Source organism: Tetrao urogallus (assembly GCF_951394365.1).
Source record: "Tetrao urogallus genome assembly, chromosome: 7".
Taxonomy (NCBI): Eukaryota; Metazoa; Chordata; class Aves; order Galliformes; family Phasianidae; genus Tetrao; species Tetrao urogallus.
The window spans coordinates 15,958,874-15,972,181 of NC_136820.1; the positions used below are offsets into that span (position 1 = coordinate 15,958,874).

Genomic DNA, 13,308 nt, shown 5'->3' on the forward strand with positions numbered 1-13,308 from the left:
TTTATGGATTGGTAGTATTTCCCAAATGAGCTCTCCAGGAAAAAAATAACAATGTCAAATAGCACTCCAGTATTCTCCCCCAGCTTTTATTAGAGTCTGTTCTGTTTGAAAGTTAGTTCTGCTCTGCAGTATCAAAGAACAATTGGCAGAGAAGGGTTTTGTGTTTTTTTTTTTTCTTTTTTTGAAGTAGCTTTTCTTAATCATCTTGGAGGCTGTCCAGAACACTTCTTCTTATAGAGCTGCAAACACAAATCACCCAGTTCACAATAAGGCCATGTAGCTGTATATCTAGAAGTCTGCATCTTTAGAAAGAGAAATGAAAATGTGCAGATGGATTTCTGTATCAGTAGATAAACTAGAGAAAATGTGTGGAGCATTAAGAAAGAAATTCCACGTTTTTTCTTAAGATCAAAATAAATACAGAAAAAACTACCCTACATATTCACTTTTTTTCCCAACTCTGAAAAGTTATTTGTCTTGTTCTCAACCTCTGAGCATTAATTCCACAAGAAATTCAATTTCATTTGAACCCAGAATTCTTTCTGTGAACATAGTTAAATCCAACTGTAGATTTATTTGTTGCAGCTTATTAGCTATGGTAATATTTATTCTACCTATGTTTAAATACAGTTTTGTTGACTAATTTTAAATGACAGTGTGGCATTTCTGTAGGTTGTTGTTGTTGGCATCTTGACATAAGTCATCCTCCATTAAGTAGTAGATAATTCTTTAAAATATGTGGTGAATATTTTTCTTTTCTATCATATAGAACCAAAAGACCGATGCATCAATGGAAAAAGAATAGCAGGAAAGGATTACCTCTAAGGAATTTAGTTGTAGAAAGATGAGTGATTAAAACTGGGTCAAACATGCTGGGTCAAGAAAAAATTTGGACCTATTTTGTTCAAAACCTTCATTTTATACCACAGAAACATAAGTTTAAAAAAAAAAAAATAAATCCATAAGGTTACATTGCTACCTGTCAACACATGAGGTATTTGAAATGACAGACAGGTGCCACTTTAGAAAATTACTTGATGATAAAGGATAGAATTGTGTTACAACAACATAAGGTAGGTGCTACATCTTCCTCGTAATCAGAACCTAATTATATATCATCCTGGACAAGGTGACCCAGTTGAGTTAAGAAGTTAATGTTTAAAGTTATCTAGGCCTCAGTGTAACTGAACTGAGATCTTCTAGAGTGCTCAGGAGGAATTATGATATTAGAGGTCAGATGTTTATAAACTGTCTTTTAGCATTTGTGAGATAATGTGTCAGAGTTTAACATGTTAAACTAAGGCTGAACTAATAGTATTGTGGAACAGCAGTTAAGAAGGTGAAAGTAAGCAGATACACTGGATCAAAGAATGTGCAATGTGCTGCTGCTGCCATATATTGATTTCATCAAGTATCTTAGCTTGAGGTTTCCTTCTATGTTTTATACCTATAAAGACACAATGCAAAAATTTCTTAAAAATGTAAGCTTACTTTCTTGAAATTCTGGTAGCTATAAAATACTGTTGATTGTGACCAGGTTATGTTTTAGTGTTGAAAATGCCAAAGTGAAGGTAATAATACTACTGGTATAAGAAGTCACCTCTTAAATAACGGAGCAGTTGAAAAAAAAAGAAAAGATGTTTCTGTCTATTTACTTTTGTCTTTTGGGCCCCTGCAATAGTGTTTTTTGAACCATAGGGTTTTTAAAGATTGGGTTACTAAGTAAAATGAGTGCTCTAAGCACATGGTCTGCTCTCAGCAGAAAGTCTTCACATTATCTTAAGCCGCATGTCAGTGTTCTAGAACTCAGTATTCTCTGATTTTAGTCATTGTTTTGGTTTTTGGTTGTATTATTGAGGCATACTTATTTTTATTACTATTATTTTTATTCCTATAAAACTCTGCAGTTTAAATTGATTTTTTTATTTGATCTGAATTTCTTTTCAACAGTAATTAGTTTAAGCCCATGACCTACTTCATATCTGACTCTGAACAGCTGTCAGATGACACACTGCTTCTCTAGTGAGCTGTTTTGGATTCACTGCAATAAAGGCCATGGCTGTCTACCATTACAGCTTCCATGAATCATTGATTACTCCGAGAGAAAGCTGTGATTCTTTATTGAATAGCCCTTTGCTAACTGACTCAAAAAAGTGAATAATGGGAACATGGATATAGAAAAGGTGTTTTGTTCTGAAGGCACATGCAAATTAAGCTGTCTGATACTGCCAGACAATTGGTTAGTTGTATTTGCTTCATTTAAAAAAAAAATAGAAAAAAATTCAAAGATAAAATATAGTGGCTTTACAAAATTGCTGTAAAGCTCTTATTAGATTTTAAAAATAGTTCTGCAGAGCTTGTGAAAAAAAGACAAATTATTTTGGCCAATAAATCTGGGGAAGCTGATCTCATTCATCAAAGTAAAATTTTCTGAGTAGAAATAGTGAAGATCTGCCAAAATTCCAAAATTGTCTTTTTTTTTTTTTTTTTTTTTTTTTAACAGAACCCTGACTCGCATATACTGCCAGGTCAGCTTTCTGATGGAGGTCTTTTTTAGAATAATGCCTTTCATCAAAGTCAAATTGCATCCTTAAAGCATGGCTTATTTGGAAGATGTAGTTTCATCCAAAATGCTGTGAAATTATCTTCGGAGAATTTGAATTTTTCATTGGCTTTATAGAATTTCCTTTATTGAAATGGATCATTTATTGGTTCCTGGTGTGTATTTTTTTCATAATACTGAGTTATTTGGGAATTATTTCTACCTACTATTCCTTCACAGTTCCATTGATCATTTTCTTAGTAATTTTATATGGAATATTTTTATTTTATTTAGATAACATTTCTATGGCTTAAAAATATGTTATACTGTTGATAAATTAGTTTTTTTAATGTCTTCAACTCAGATTTTGTCAGCAAAGGGAGACTGGTGCATGTAGAACAGAACTAAGGATATGCATTATAATATAATCTAACTCCATTTTTCTTTGTTCCTCTCTGCATTACCTTTTCATAAAACTACACTTAAAATAAATATTATTAAAAAATAATTTTCTTTAGTATGGAAGATGATTTGGAATGACATGGTGTCTGTTTTACAAATATAGTTAATGTAAAATATGATGAAACAGCAAAAGCTTTTATATTTCCTTGTATTCTTTCTTTACAGATGGACCCAATTCAGAAAGCTGTAATAAATCATACATTTGGGGTCCCTCTTCCTCATCGAAGAAAGCAAATCATATCATGCAACATTTGCCAGCTGAGATTTAATTCTGATGTAAGTCAATCATTTTGTATCAGATTAGAAATATGTACTTATCTTCTTGGATGTGTCATAATTTGCATAAATTGAACCTAAATGAAATGTGATGATTTCAGTTTGTGGTTCAGCAGATGAAAAGACTATAGGATGCTTCAAATAAACACAATTATTTGATAGTGTTTATACACCAGGCCAGATTTTCCCTGCGGATATATCTCTGCGAGCTCATCAATTTCAGTTTTGCTGCATGGGCTGAAAATAGGAAAACTGATTGATCCATTACTGCTAATAACTCTGAAATATTTGCTGGGTGCTAATTCTTCTACCAGCCCTGGATGTAGTTGCCTTTTCTTCCTCAGAATATTAGAAGTTATTCAGATGTGCACCCCTGTGATTTTACCTTCTGTTTGCTATGCTTACAAAGACCTTTCCAGCCAGAATTGTGTTTTAGTATTCCTGTCTTGACAGTATGATCTTAATAGCAATAACAATAATAATAGATGCAGGTAATTTTTGTCTGTTGGCTACTACCTTGCTTTCTCTCATTCCTCCAACAATTAAATATAACAGTCTGAATTGGAAATGGTCTCTAATATACAGAGAACATTCTAACTACTTTATTTTCTTCTCCAGCAACACTGTATGTGCAGAAACAACCTGACATGGTGCAATATATTGTCTTCTGCTATTCTAATCTTCTAATGTATGGGCATTGCTGGTGGCAATTTATATTCCCCTTCCAAATGTCTTTCAGTTATTACCTGTTATATATGGAATTCACATTTGTCAAAACAAAAATGTTTGAATTTAAAGCATTGTCCAACCCAAATATATTCACAAGGCTCCTTCCTCATGCTAGTTGTAAAAGAATTGAAAGAGCTCTTTTGTGCAGCTTTTTCTTTGTAGGCAAATATCTGTGATCAGTTAATCATTTTTAGTTTATCAATTATTTATCAAAGCCACAAACTTGTCAAAAATTTAAGTTGGGCCTTGAAGCATTCTGTAACAAATTGACTACCCAAAAGTAATGCAGTTCTCTTCATTCCCCTCAGCTTTTAATGCTTAGAAAGAATTTTAACAAGATCTCAGTCATGACTTTCAGACCAGTGCGAATTCCATATTTAACCTTCATTCAAGACTCCAGATATTTTAGTTCATGGACTGAATGTTCACCTTTCTCTTACAAAATTGACAATAGTCTCAAACAGGGATTGCAAACAATAATAGAGTATCTGTAGCTGTTGCAATTCTCACAGACAAAAATAGGAGAGTCAGATTGCACTCTTCCATTTAGAAGCCAAATGCTAGAATTATGACTGCAAATACTGAGCCATTCACAATAGGTCTCTCACAAACAGCAATTTTAAGGGATATTGGAGATTTCTGGACCACAGCAGATCCCACTGACTGGGAGTAGCTGACTGCTACTGAGTAGCAGACTGAGTAGCCTGGCTTATTGCTCATGGTTTTCAGCTTCATCTTTGGAAAGAGCATGTCAGGCTGAATCATACATTGCGTATATCCTCAAAAGTCATCAAACACCTCAGTGATACCAAAATCTTCTTTCATAGAAGGAATACCATTTCTTAGTTTGAAAAAGATGCAGGCAAAAGTGAGGTTGAACATGTCGTTAAGCTGACTTAGTCACTAGCGGATACACAAGTTAGACTAATACATGGAGTAAAACATTTTCCAGCCAACAGGATGCAGGCATTTTCCAGAAGAAGATGAAATAAGCAATTTTCTACGCAGAAGGAAACACAATGTCAGTGAACACTGACACTTCTGACTCAGAGGACTGGTATGCCCTCATGCTGGTCTTCTCTTAAAAAGGATTCCAAAGTGGAGAGGGGAGAGAGGCAGTGGCCATTTTCAGGGATCTCTACAATACCTAGAAAAAAAACAGCTACAACAAAACACAGTTTCAGGAGAAATATCTTCATTTAGACTATTTGCAGTAAAAAAAAAAAAAAATCCTGGAAAAATAGCTGTGAAGCAGATATTTAGTTGTCTTTTCACACATTCAATCCAAGAGGTTTGAACTCTGCTTTGCCAGAGCTGTTCAGAGGAAGTTTGTTCTAACTAAATTTTTAAAGCATCCTCAGTGTTTCTGTTGGATAGAGCGGCTAGAATTCTAAATATTGCCTAGTGATTAACGTGGGAAGATATCTGTCCCTCTTAAACACCCAGAAGAGATTTGCAGATGTCTTTATGGTTCTCTCTTCAAATTCCAGTGTGTATAGTTATTACAAATGACATTCACAAAGTGCTCTGCTGAGACTTTTCAAGAAATAATATATAGTCAGTGTTACTGCAGGTTTAGAATTGTTGTTTTTTTTTTTCTGCAATGTGAGTGGAATAGGCAGAGCTAAGTACCTCAGTTGCTTGAGTAACTCTGCATGACCAACAGGTTTTTTTTTTTGTAGAAAAACAAAAGTGCAGATTCAGTGTGAAGACTTAAAGAAAAGATTGCCCTGGAAAAAAAGTTATTAGCTATCAATTTTTGGTTGTTAAATAATATGAATGGCAGTCACACATTGTAGATTTTTTCTTAGTATTATGAAAAACTTTTAATTTACTGAATGTCTGCACCTTTCATTGTAATCATACTTCACTGAACATTATTTAAAACACTAAGAAAAATGAATAGCTTTCCTGTTTAGAAACCTAAGGGCTTGTGGCTGTTCTACAGATGCATCTCTATATTTTTAGGTGCTGTTGATAGAATTTATCAGAGAATAATGAATAGAAATTCTATTTACCTACGTCACAACAGTATTATGGAAATGTTTACAATAAAACTGGTCTGTGAAATTTTTCATTTTGGTAGAGAATACTGAATTTTCTCCCCTTTGATACAGATTTCTTTCAGTACAAAAGAGCTTTTTTCCTGGTTACACAGAATCAAAATTACATTTCAGAGCAAAATGAGAAAGGCACTACAGTAGTCTAAAATCATTTAGTTTCTTTCTAAAGGCGTTATCTGTAAATCTTCATGACAGCTGTGTGTTCGGTATTTCTTTTCAAATAAATCTTCTCATATGAGGAAAGGGAGGAATGAGCAAGTAACCAAAGCTTCTCTGTGCTGAGAAGAAAAAAAATAACATAACACTGGCATAGCAGTTGTAGATTCAGTGGAATCTGTTTCAAGCAGTGACTCTTTAATTATTTTTTATTTATTTTTCATTGAGGGAGATCTGTGTATTGCTTTTACCTTTATATTATGCATCCACTAAAGGGAAAACCATTTAAGTATGTTCTTAGCAGGAAGTGTGTGTGTTGCCTGTTAGATTTTTCTATCTGTTCATTGCTATTTTGCCTTGTTGAGAAGGACTGTTAAATGCATGCTTTTGAATAAATATAAAATATCTGTTGTAAGCATCCTGAAAACAAATTCCAGCTAACTTGAGTAGGACAATTCAAGAGGTTTCCCTGCAGGTAGATGTTGGAGTAAATACTCTGCTAATGCAAGAACTCACTAATCACTACCAGGTTTTGGGGGGGGGGAACACGACTTACTAAATTTTCACCATTTTTTATTGTAGGGAATGTCAGTATCTACTAATCAGGTCGAATCTTGCAAAGAGAGTCTCTCTTACTTTTTTGCACAAAGTAGATACCTGAGTGATAATTCAGCCTGTTTTTAGAGGAAGGCTGGGCAGCATTTTGATGTATTTACAGGTCTTGAATTCCATTATGATAATCTATAAAAGTATTTCCAGATGTTAGCCAGAAATAATTATTTGAGTTAAATAGAAGCTGAAGTAATGTTCTCCTGAAAGTCGAGCAGGATGCTCATCCTGGAATCACTGTTTGTTGTTTTCTTTTAAACCTTGTTTTCCTACACCTCTTTAAAGTAAAGGTAATCTCCAACTCAATGCGCAGTTCTGCTGTATGAAGTTATCATGTGCTGCTTCAGTAAAAAACTGAATATTGTGGAAGATAAGGATGCAATATAGCTCCATAGCATTTTATGACAGTTCTGACTATCCTGGGGAAAAAAGCAGAAACTGAGGACTCTATCCTGTTTAGGTTATGCTAAGTATCTAGAGCAAAGTACCAATTTGTGAGCACCTAGAGTACAATAAGGTGATAAGAAACAGCCAACATGAATTTGTTAAGAACAGATCACATCAAACCAATATAATTATCTCCTTTGACAGGGTAATTGATCGAATTGATAATGGGGAATAAATAGGTGTGATATATTTTGGCTTTTATAAGTGTTGATATAAGATTATCACAGAGAACCATAAGGTAAGTAAGGAAATATGGTCCAAGTAAAATTGTTAAAAGCTAGTTGTACAACAGATTGAAAAATTGTTCTGAGAGTAGTTGTTGATTGCTTCCCGTCAAAACAAAAGAACTGTACAAGTCAGGATCTGCAGGAGTCTGCTCCATACTTGCTGCTAGTCCACATTTTCAATATCTGTATGTCTGAAAGAATAGAGAGTACACATACTGGGATTGTGAATGACATCAAAATGTAATGTGACTGGTACCTGATGAAAGATGGCAAGTTCAGGATTGTAGTACAAAATTTTCCTGATTTGTAGAAAATAATTTAAAATTCCAAAGAATACAGTAAATGCAAGTACAAATTATTGTGCTTAGATTGGAAAAAATTAAATACACAAGTAGTGAAATGAGAAACGTATGGCTTATTGGGCAAAAGGGACTCACAATCTGAGTATACGTCATCAAGAACTAACTGGTAAAAAGGTTTTGCATTTATCAGTAGGTGGGTAAATATGAAAAAAAGTTATTAGCTATCAATTTTTGTACAAATACTGGCAATATTTAATATAAATCAATAAGTATGACAAGTGAAAAAATATCTCCTGGCTGTGGAAAGAAGAAAGGACTGAATGAATATAAAGTCAAAAAGACATGGAATGATAGCAGGTTTGGAATATATGGAAGGGTATTACAAAGAGCTGTGGCCAACTGAAATTTCATTTCCTGGTTTTAGTAAAAGATATTCAGCTTAATTTGCTTTTTTAATTATTTTATTATTTATTATAATAAGTATATTAAGTGAAACAATTCTAGTTAAAATGGTCAAATTCAGAAATGAAAGAAGTAGGAATAGTTGTGGGTTTCCTGTCAGTGGAGGATCTTAGCAAGTTTGACAGCCTGTTCTGAGGATGGACAGGGAATGTTCAGTGATATCCCAGAACTGAGGGAGAGGTTAGATGGCCTTATGCTCATCTAACTGCAAAACAGTTTCTGTGGTTTGACGGAGTTAGCAGAGATTTCATTTCTTCTCCGTGACAGGAAATGGACACACTGTCTGAGTTTCTGTTGGCAAAGACAGAGGAACTTTCAAAGCTAACCCCAAAGGTTCTAACTGCTTAAAATTATTTAGCAATTCCCCTTCCTAATCTGAAATCTGTTATTATTCAACTTTCAGAGATACCCTTAAAGAGTATTTAAAACCATGTGTAGCATTTACCTCGATCACTGCGTGTGTAGCTGTAACCATTTCTCGTTCTCTACAGGTTTTATCTGTACCTCTGATCCTGAATTAGATTTTGTTTTAGATTACAACTTAACGTGAAGATTTATAACACTACTTTGGTATTTTTTTAAAAAAAAAAGTAATCTCCTTGAATTGTAACATACAGTTTTCTTAATCAAAATCAAGTACTGCCAGCTACCAAGGACTGTGTATTATCTCAGGACAATTTTACTTCTGGTTGTTCGAAACCAGTCCCCCCTGTTCTGTGAAGCTGTTAGCCTGAATCTTTAGGGAGATGCTTCTTGTGCAAACACATACAGATGTGCAATTCCCTTTGAGTCAGTGTTGCATTATGAGGGTACAGAACAGTTAATCACCGAGAACTTCCTATCCCCCAGCCAATTCCTCACAGCTTTATAGCCTTCTGCATGATGTCACGTGGCATAAAACATCCCCCTTGGCCAATCCAAGCCAGTTCCAGCCCCTGTTGCTGTGCCATTATGACATTGGCTCTTCTGCTGTAACATACCCAGCCCAAGGAGTGCACCCATCACTCAGCAACAACCAAACTTTGGTGTGTTATTTACACTGTCTCAGCTAAAACTAAGGCACTTTCTAATATTGCTAATATTTCTAGTATCTTTCCTGCACTGCAGAATCCAGTGTTAGGAGAAACAAATACTGATTTCAGTGGTGGAATTGCACATGCCATTCAATTGAGTTCAGAATGTGAGTCAGAATTGAGCTTTTCCATAGTTGCTAGTTTCTTCTATTCACTGGAAAAAAGTAGCAAGTAATCATAGAAAGTGATGAGTGCTAAGATTTTAATAGGATATCCAGAATTTATTATGGAAATTCTAAAGAATTGCTTAAAAAAATATTCGAGATGTTTTTGGCATTTGAAAAGTCTAGTGAAACAGCATGGAATGTTTTACTCATGCACTACATACATAACAAATTAATAAAAAAAAAAAAAAAAAAGCAACAACAAAAAACCCCAAATCACTAGTATTATATTGTCCAGTTGGATATTCATTAGATTGTGGTTTTATATGCCTAGATCACACATTTTAGATGCATTACCTCCTCTCCTCCTCTTTCCTAGAACACAGTTCTAAACGCTGTGGCAGCAATATGAATTGCAGTCAGGACCCGTGCAAGCCTAATCTTTCCTATGCTAGAGAATTTGGATTTTTTTTTCTTTTGTAGTTTGAAAGAAAATACGATATCTTTTCTTAAATTCTGTCTACTCTTAGACGATGTCACCTCTTAAGGTGTTGAACTTAGTCCCCTGACTGATATCTTAAGGATTTGGATTTTTCTTTGTCTGTTAGTCATTGCATACAAACCAAATATGCACTGTGAATACTCATTCAGTATTCCACAAACTACAGAGCTTTCAGCACAAATTCTCCACTAATCCTGGTACCTGTCTCCTCTTTTGTAATGAAAGCAATTTTTTCTGTGTAAGAAATCTCTCTGTTTCTGCAGAACATGGACCAGTGCACAGGTATCTAGCCCCCAGAGTATTGCCTCAGGATAGAAAGAATAGTTTTAAGTTATCAGTCTTTTAAATAAACCTACAAAATATGCTCTGATCTATGAATGTTAGCTGATTGGTGCTGATGGGAAGAGATGGAGTCACTTCGCATCCACTATGTTCATACTACAAGATACGCTTTTCTTCCAAAATTCACTCTCCAGTCACATTTAGCAGTGGTAGTTGAAAGGGAAATCTCTAAATTCATGAAAAAAGCAATGTTATGTTTACAGTTCCCATGTCCCTCCACAAGCACAGGGTATTGAGAAATGTCCAATATCTATGCCAGCTGCACATCAGTCATTATAGGAACATGATCCTGGAGAGGATAAATCGTTCAGTTGATGAGAAGCTATTGCTGTGTTAGGACTTAATGATGATGCAGACCCATCACTTTATACTGTTTTTTATTCAGTTTTGTCAAATCTCTATCTTTACCTCTGCTCATCCTTCCAGGTTATTTCATTTTCAAAGCAATCACTTGCTTTGGTAAAATAAATCAGTTGTGTATAAAATCTGACATCTCTTGGAAATTATTTGAGTTTGCAAGAAATGTTCCTTAAATAAATAGGTAACAGCTCTCTTTGATTGTCCTCTTAATAATTTGCAAAAGACTAATGACCGGTGCTCTGACTGTGTTCTGACAAACTGGTTTAGAAGGTTTCTGCTTCTAGCACTGAAGTTAATATTTGCCCTTTGGGGCCAACTTTTAACTTACGCTTGGGCTTAGATGATTTTAGAACTGCAAAGAGTAGCAGTGAGAGAACTTAAGAGAAAAATTGTTTGAACAAACACATCCATGCGTGTTACTGTCAGAAGCTTTCCTTTCCTAAGAAATGATTAAATTAGGATATCAGAATATATCTGAAAAACAAGTATTGAGGGGAGATGGGAGGAGGGGAGGAAGAGCAAAAATGATATATTTGATCCTAGATTTTCCAAAATCTGCTTTTGATGTCATAATCGTGTATGTAGATTCTAAGATGAGTTGCAGGCAAATAATACATATGTTACTAGTGATTATTTTTTTTAATTGGGCTCTGTAGCTACATTGTCTGATTTACACTAGCAACAGAAAGATTTCATGCCTGCTGAAAAATGAGGGGGTCTCCATGTGAATGAGCTTCACATAACACCATTGGGAAGCATATTGAAATATTTTCAACTATAAATTGAAAAATACCATTATGTAAATGAGGAAATTAGAACAGACAGACAAACGTATAAAAGTGCTAAAATGCTCTTTGTCTCTTTCAATTTTCTCATGTGCTCCACTCATACAAAAGACTGCCCATTTCAGCTGCAAGGAGAGAAACCTCAGCTTTATCTCTTATTGCCATACACATTTGTATTTAAAATATTTTTTCATGTCATCTTCCTCAGTCCAAATGTGAAATAAATCAGTTAACTTTAATACACCTTAAATTTAAAAACAACTGTAATGGGAATTCTTTACAGAAACCTCTTTCTATAAGAAAGCCGTTTACCAAGAAGGAAAGATAGGTTGTACACTCTCTTCTGAACCATCTTCACCTAGCTTTGTTTGGTCTGTTCTAATTTCTTGCTTACAGGTTTATTTAAACAGGCTAAAAATTTATACAGTTGAGCATCTGAGATTCTTGGTTATTAATAATAGGTGCGAAAAACTTTAACAGTAAAAATGACAAAATATTTTGTTTTCATTCACCTATCAATGATTCTTTGAGAAATTGCTCTGCTCACTTTATTAGGCACTGGTAAGGACAGGAGAGAGAAAGGAGCAGACAAGGTTATATGTCAAAATCTATAGTGAGAAAATGTGCAATTTTTTTGTGATGTGGAATGATCTCCACCAAAATGAGATAACTGAAATGTGAGGATTTTTGTTTTTTTTTTTTTTGTTGTTGTTGTTTTGTTTTGTTTTTTGTTGTTGTTTTTGTTTGTTTGTTGTTTTTTTACTCTATAAAATTATTAAATAATTCTGAACATATCAGCAAAATGTTTTTTTCCCGTCTTTTGTTTTTTGTACTCTTCCAAGAGTGGTAAAATATTTTTAAATAATAGACTAATTCTGGAGATTTTTTTTCTTTGTTGTCAGTAAAATTGCATGCCCTGGAATAGCTTCAGTACAGTCTTCTTTATGTATCTGTGCAGCCAACTCTTGTAGCGAAAATATTTCATTTTGTCACAATACCTTTAAACATAATGGCCCCTGATGTGAACAAATTCCACTTCAGAAACTACAGGCCTGACTTTTTCAACTTCTTGTTTCTTTTATCACTCTTCACATGTCGTTTACAGTCTCTGGAGATATTCCTATTCTATGTGCTTATTCATACCTCAGCTAACAGCTGAGAGTCCGATCCAATGAATGAGTGGAAGCACAACCCAATATCTGCTTTTAAAAGCTTTATATTGGAGTAGAAAAGAACACTTTTGAACTGTACCTTCGAGCGTGTATTGCCCCTACTCATGCATTTTTTTAATCTCAATTAAAAATGAAGCCTTTAAAGGTTTAATATGGCTAAAGGGGACTGACTTCTTTTCAGGAAAGAATCCAGTATGGCACTTATACTGAACTTCCCCATGGCCTTTAAAATCCTTACTATGAATTTAAAACATGTATTGAATCAGAGGAAGTGCTTTACTGGTAAAGCATACAGCTACTTTTTTTATATGTAATCGTCTGATGAGTTGATCTAAAATTATGATTTTAAAAATAAAAAGTTTTACTCTGTTTGAGATTTATATAGATCATGTCGTGGTGGAACAACGTAGATATACATACATAGTGAATTTACCAAATTCATTTATGGTAGTTGTTTTTGGATGGGCATAAATGTTTCTTTTTATCTTTTATAAAGATTTTAGAAGGTATTCTCCGAACAGGTTTCATCCTTTCCGAGCAAAGCCTATTTTCTCTGCATCAGTGGACTTGTCATGATAATCAACTTTTTTGTCCCAACCATCAATCACTCTTGATTACAGATGGGGAGAAGTTCTGTTCTGTTGATCAGCCCATCAGTGCACATAATGTTATACCTAGAGACAAGTGAAAATCAT

General features: G+C 34.3%; 1 protein-coding gene across 1 annotated transcript in view; it reads left to right on the forward strand.

Annotated features, from left to right (window-relative positions):
* Nucleotides 1-13,308, forward strand: part of ZNF385D (zinc finger protein 385D) — a gene marked incomplete at both ends in the record, with an annotated part of 375,132 nt that overhangs the window by 287,562 nt on the left and 74,262 nt on the right. Inside the window, one exon of the mRNA XM_079538653.1 lies at nt 3,170-3,280. Within this exon, the coding sequence (XP_079394779.1) occupies nt 3,170-3,280 (111 nt within the window). The remainder of the gene's footprint in view (nt 1-3,169; nt 3,281-13,308) is intronic.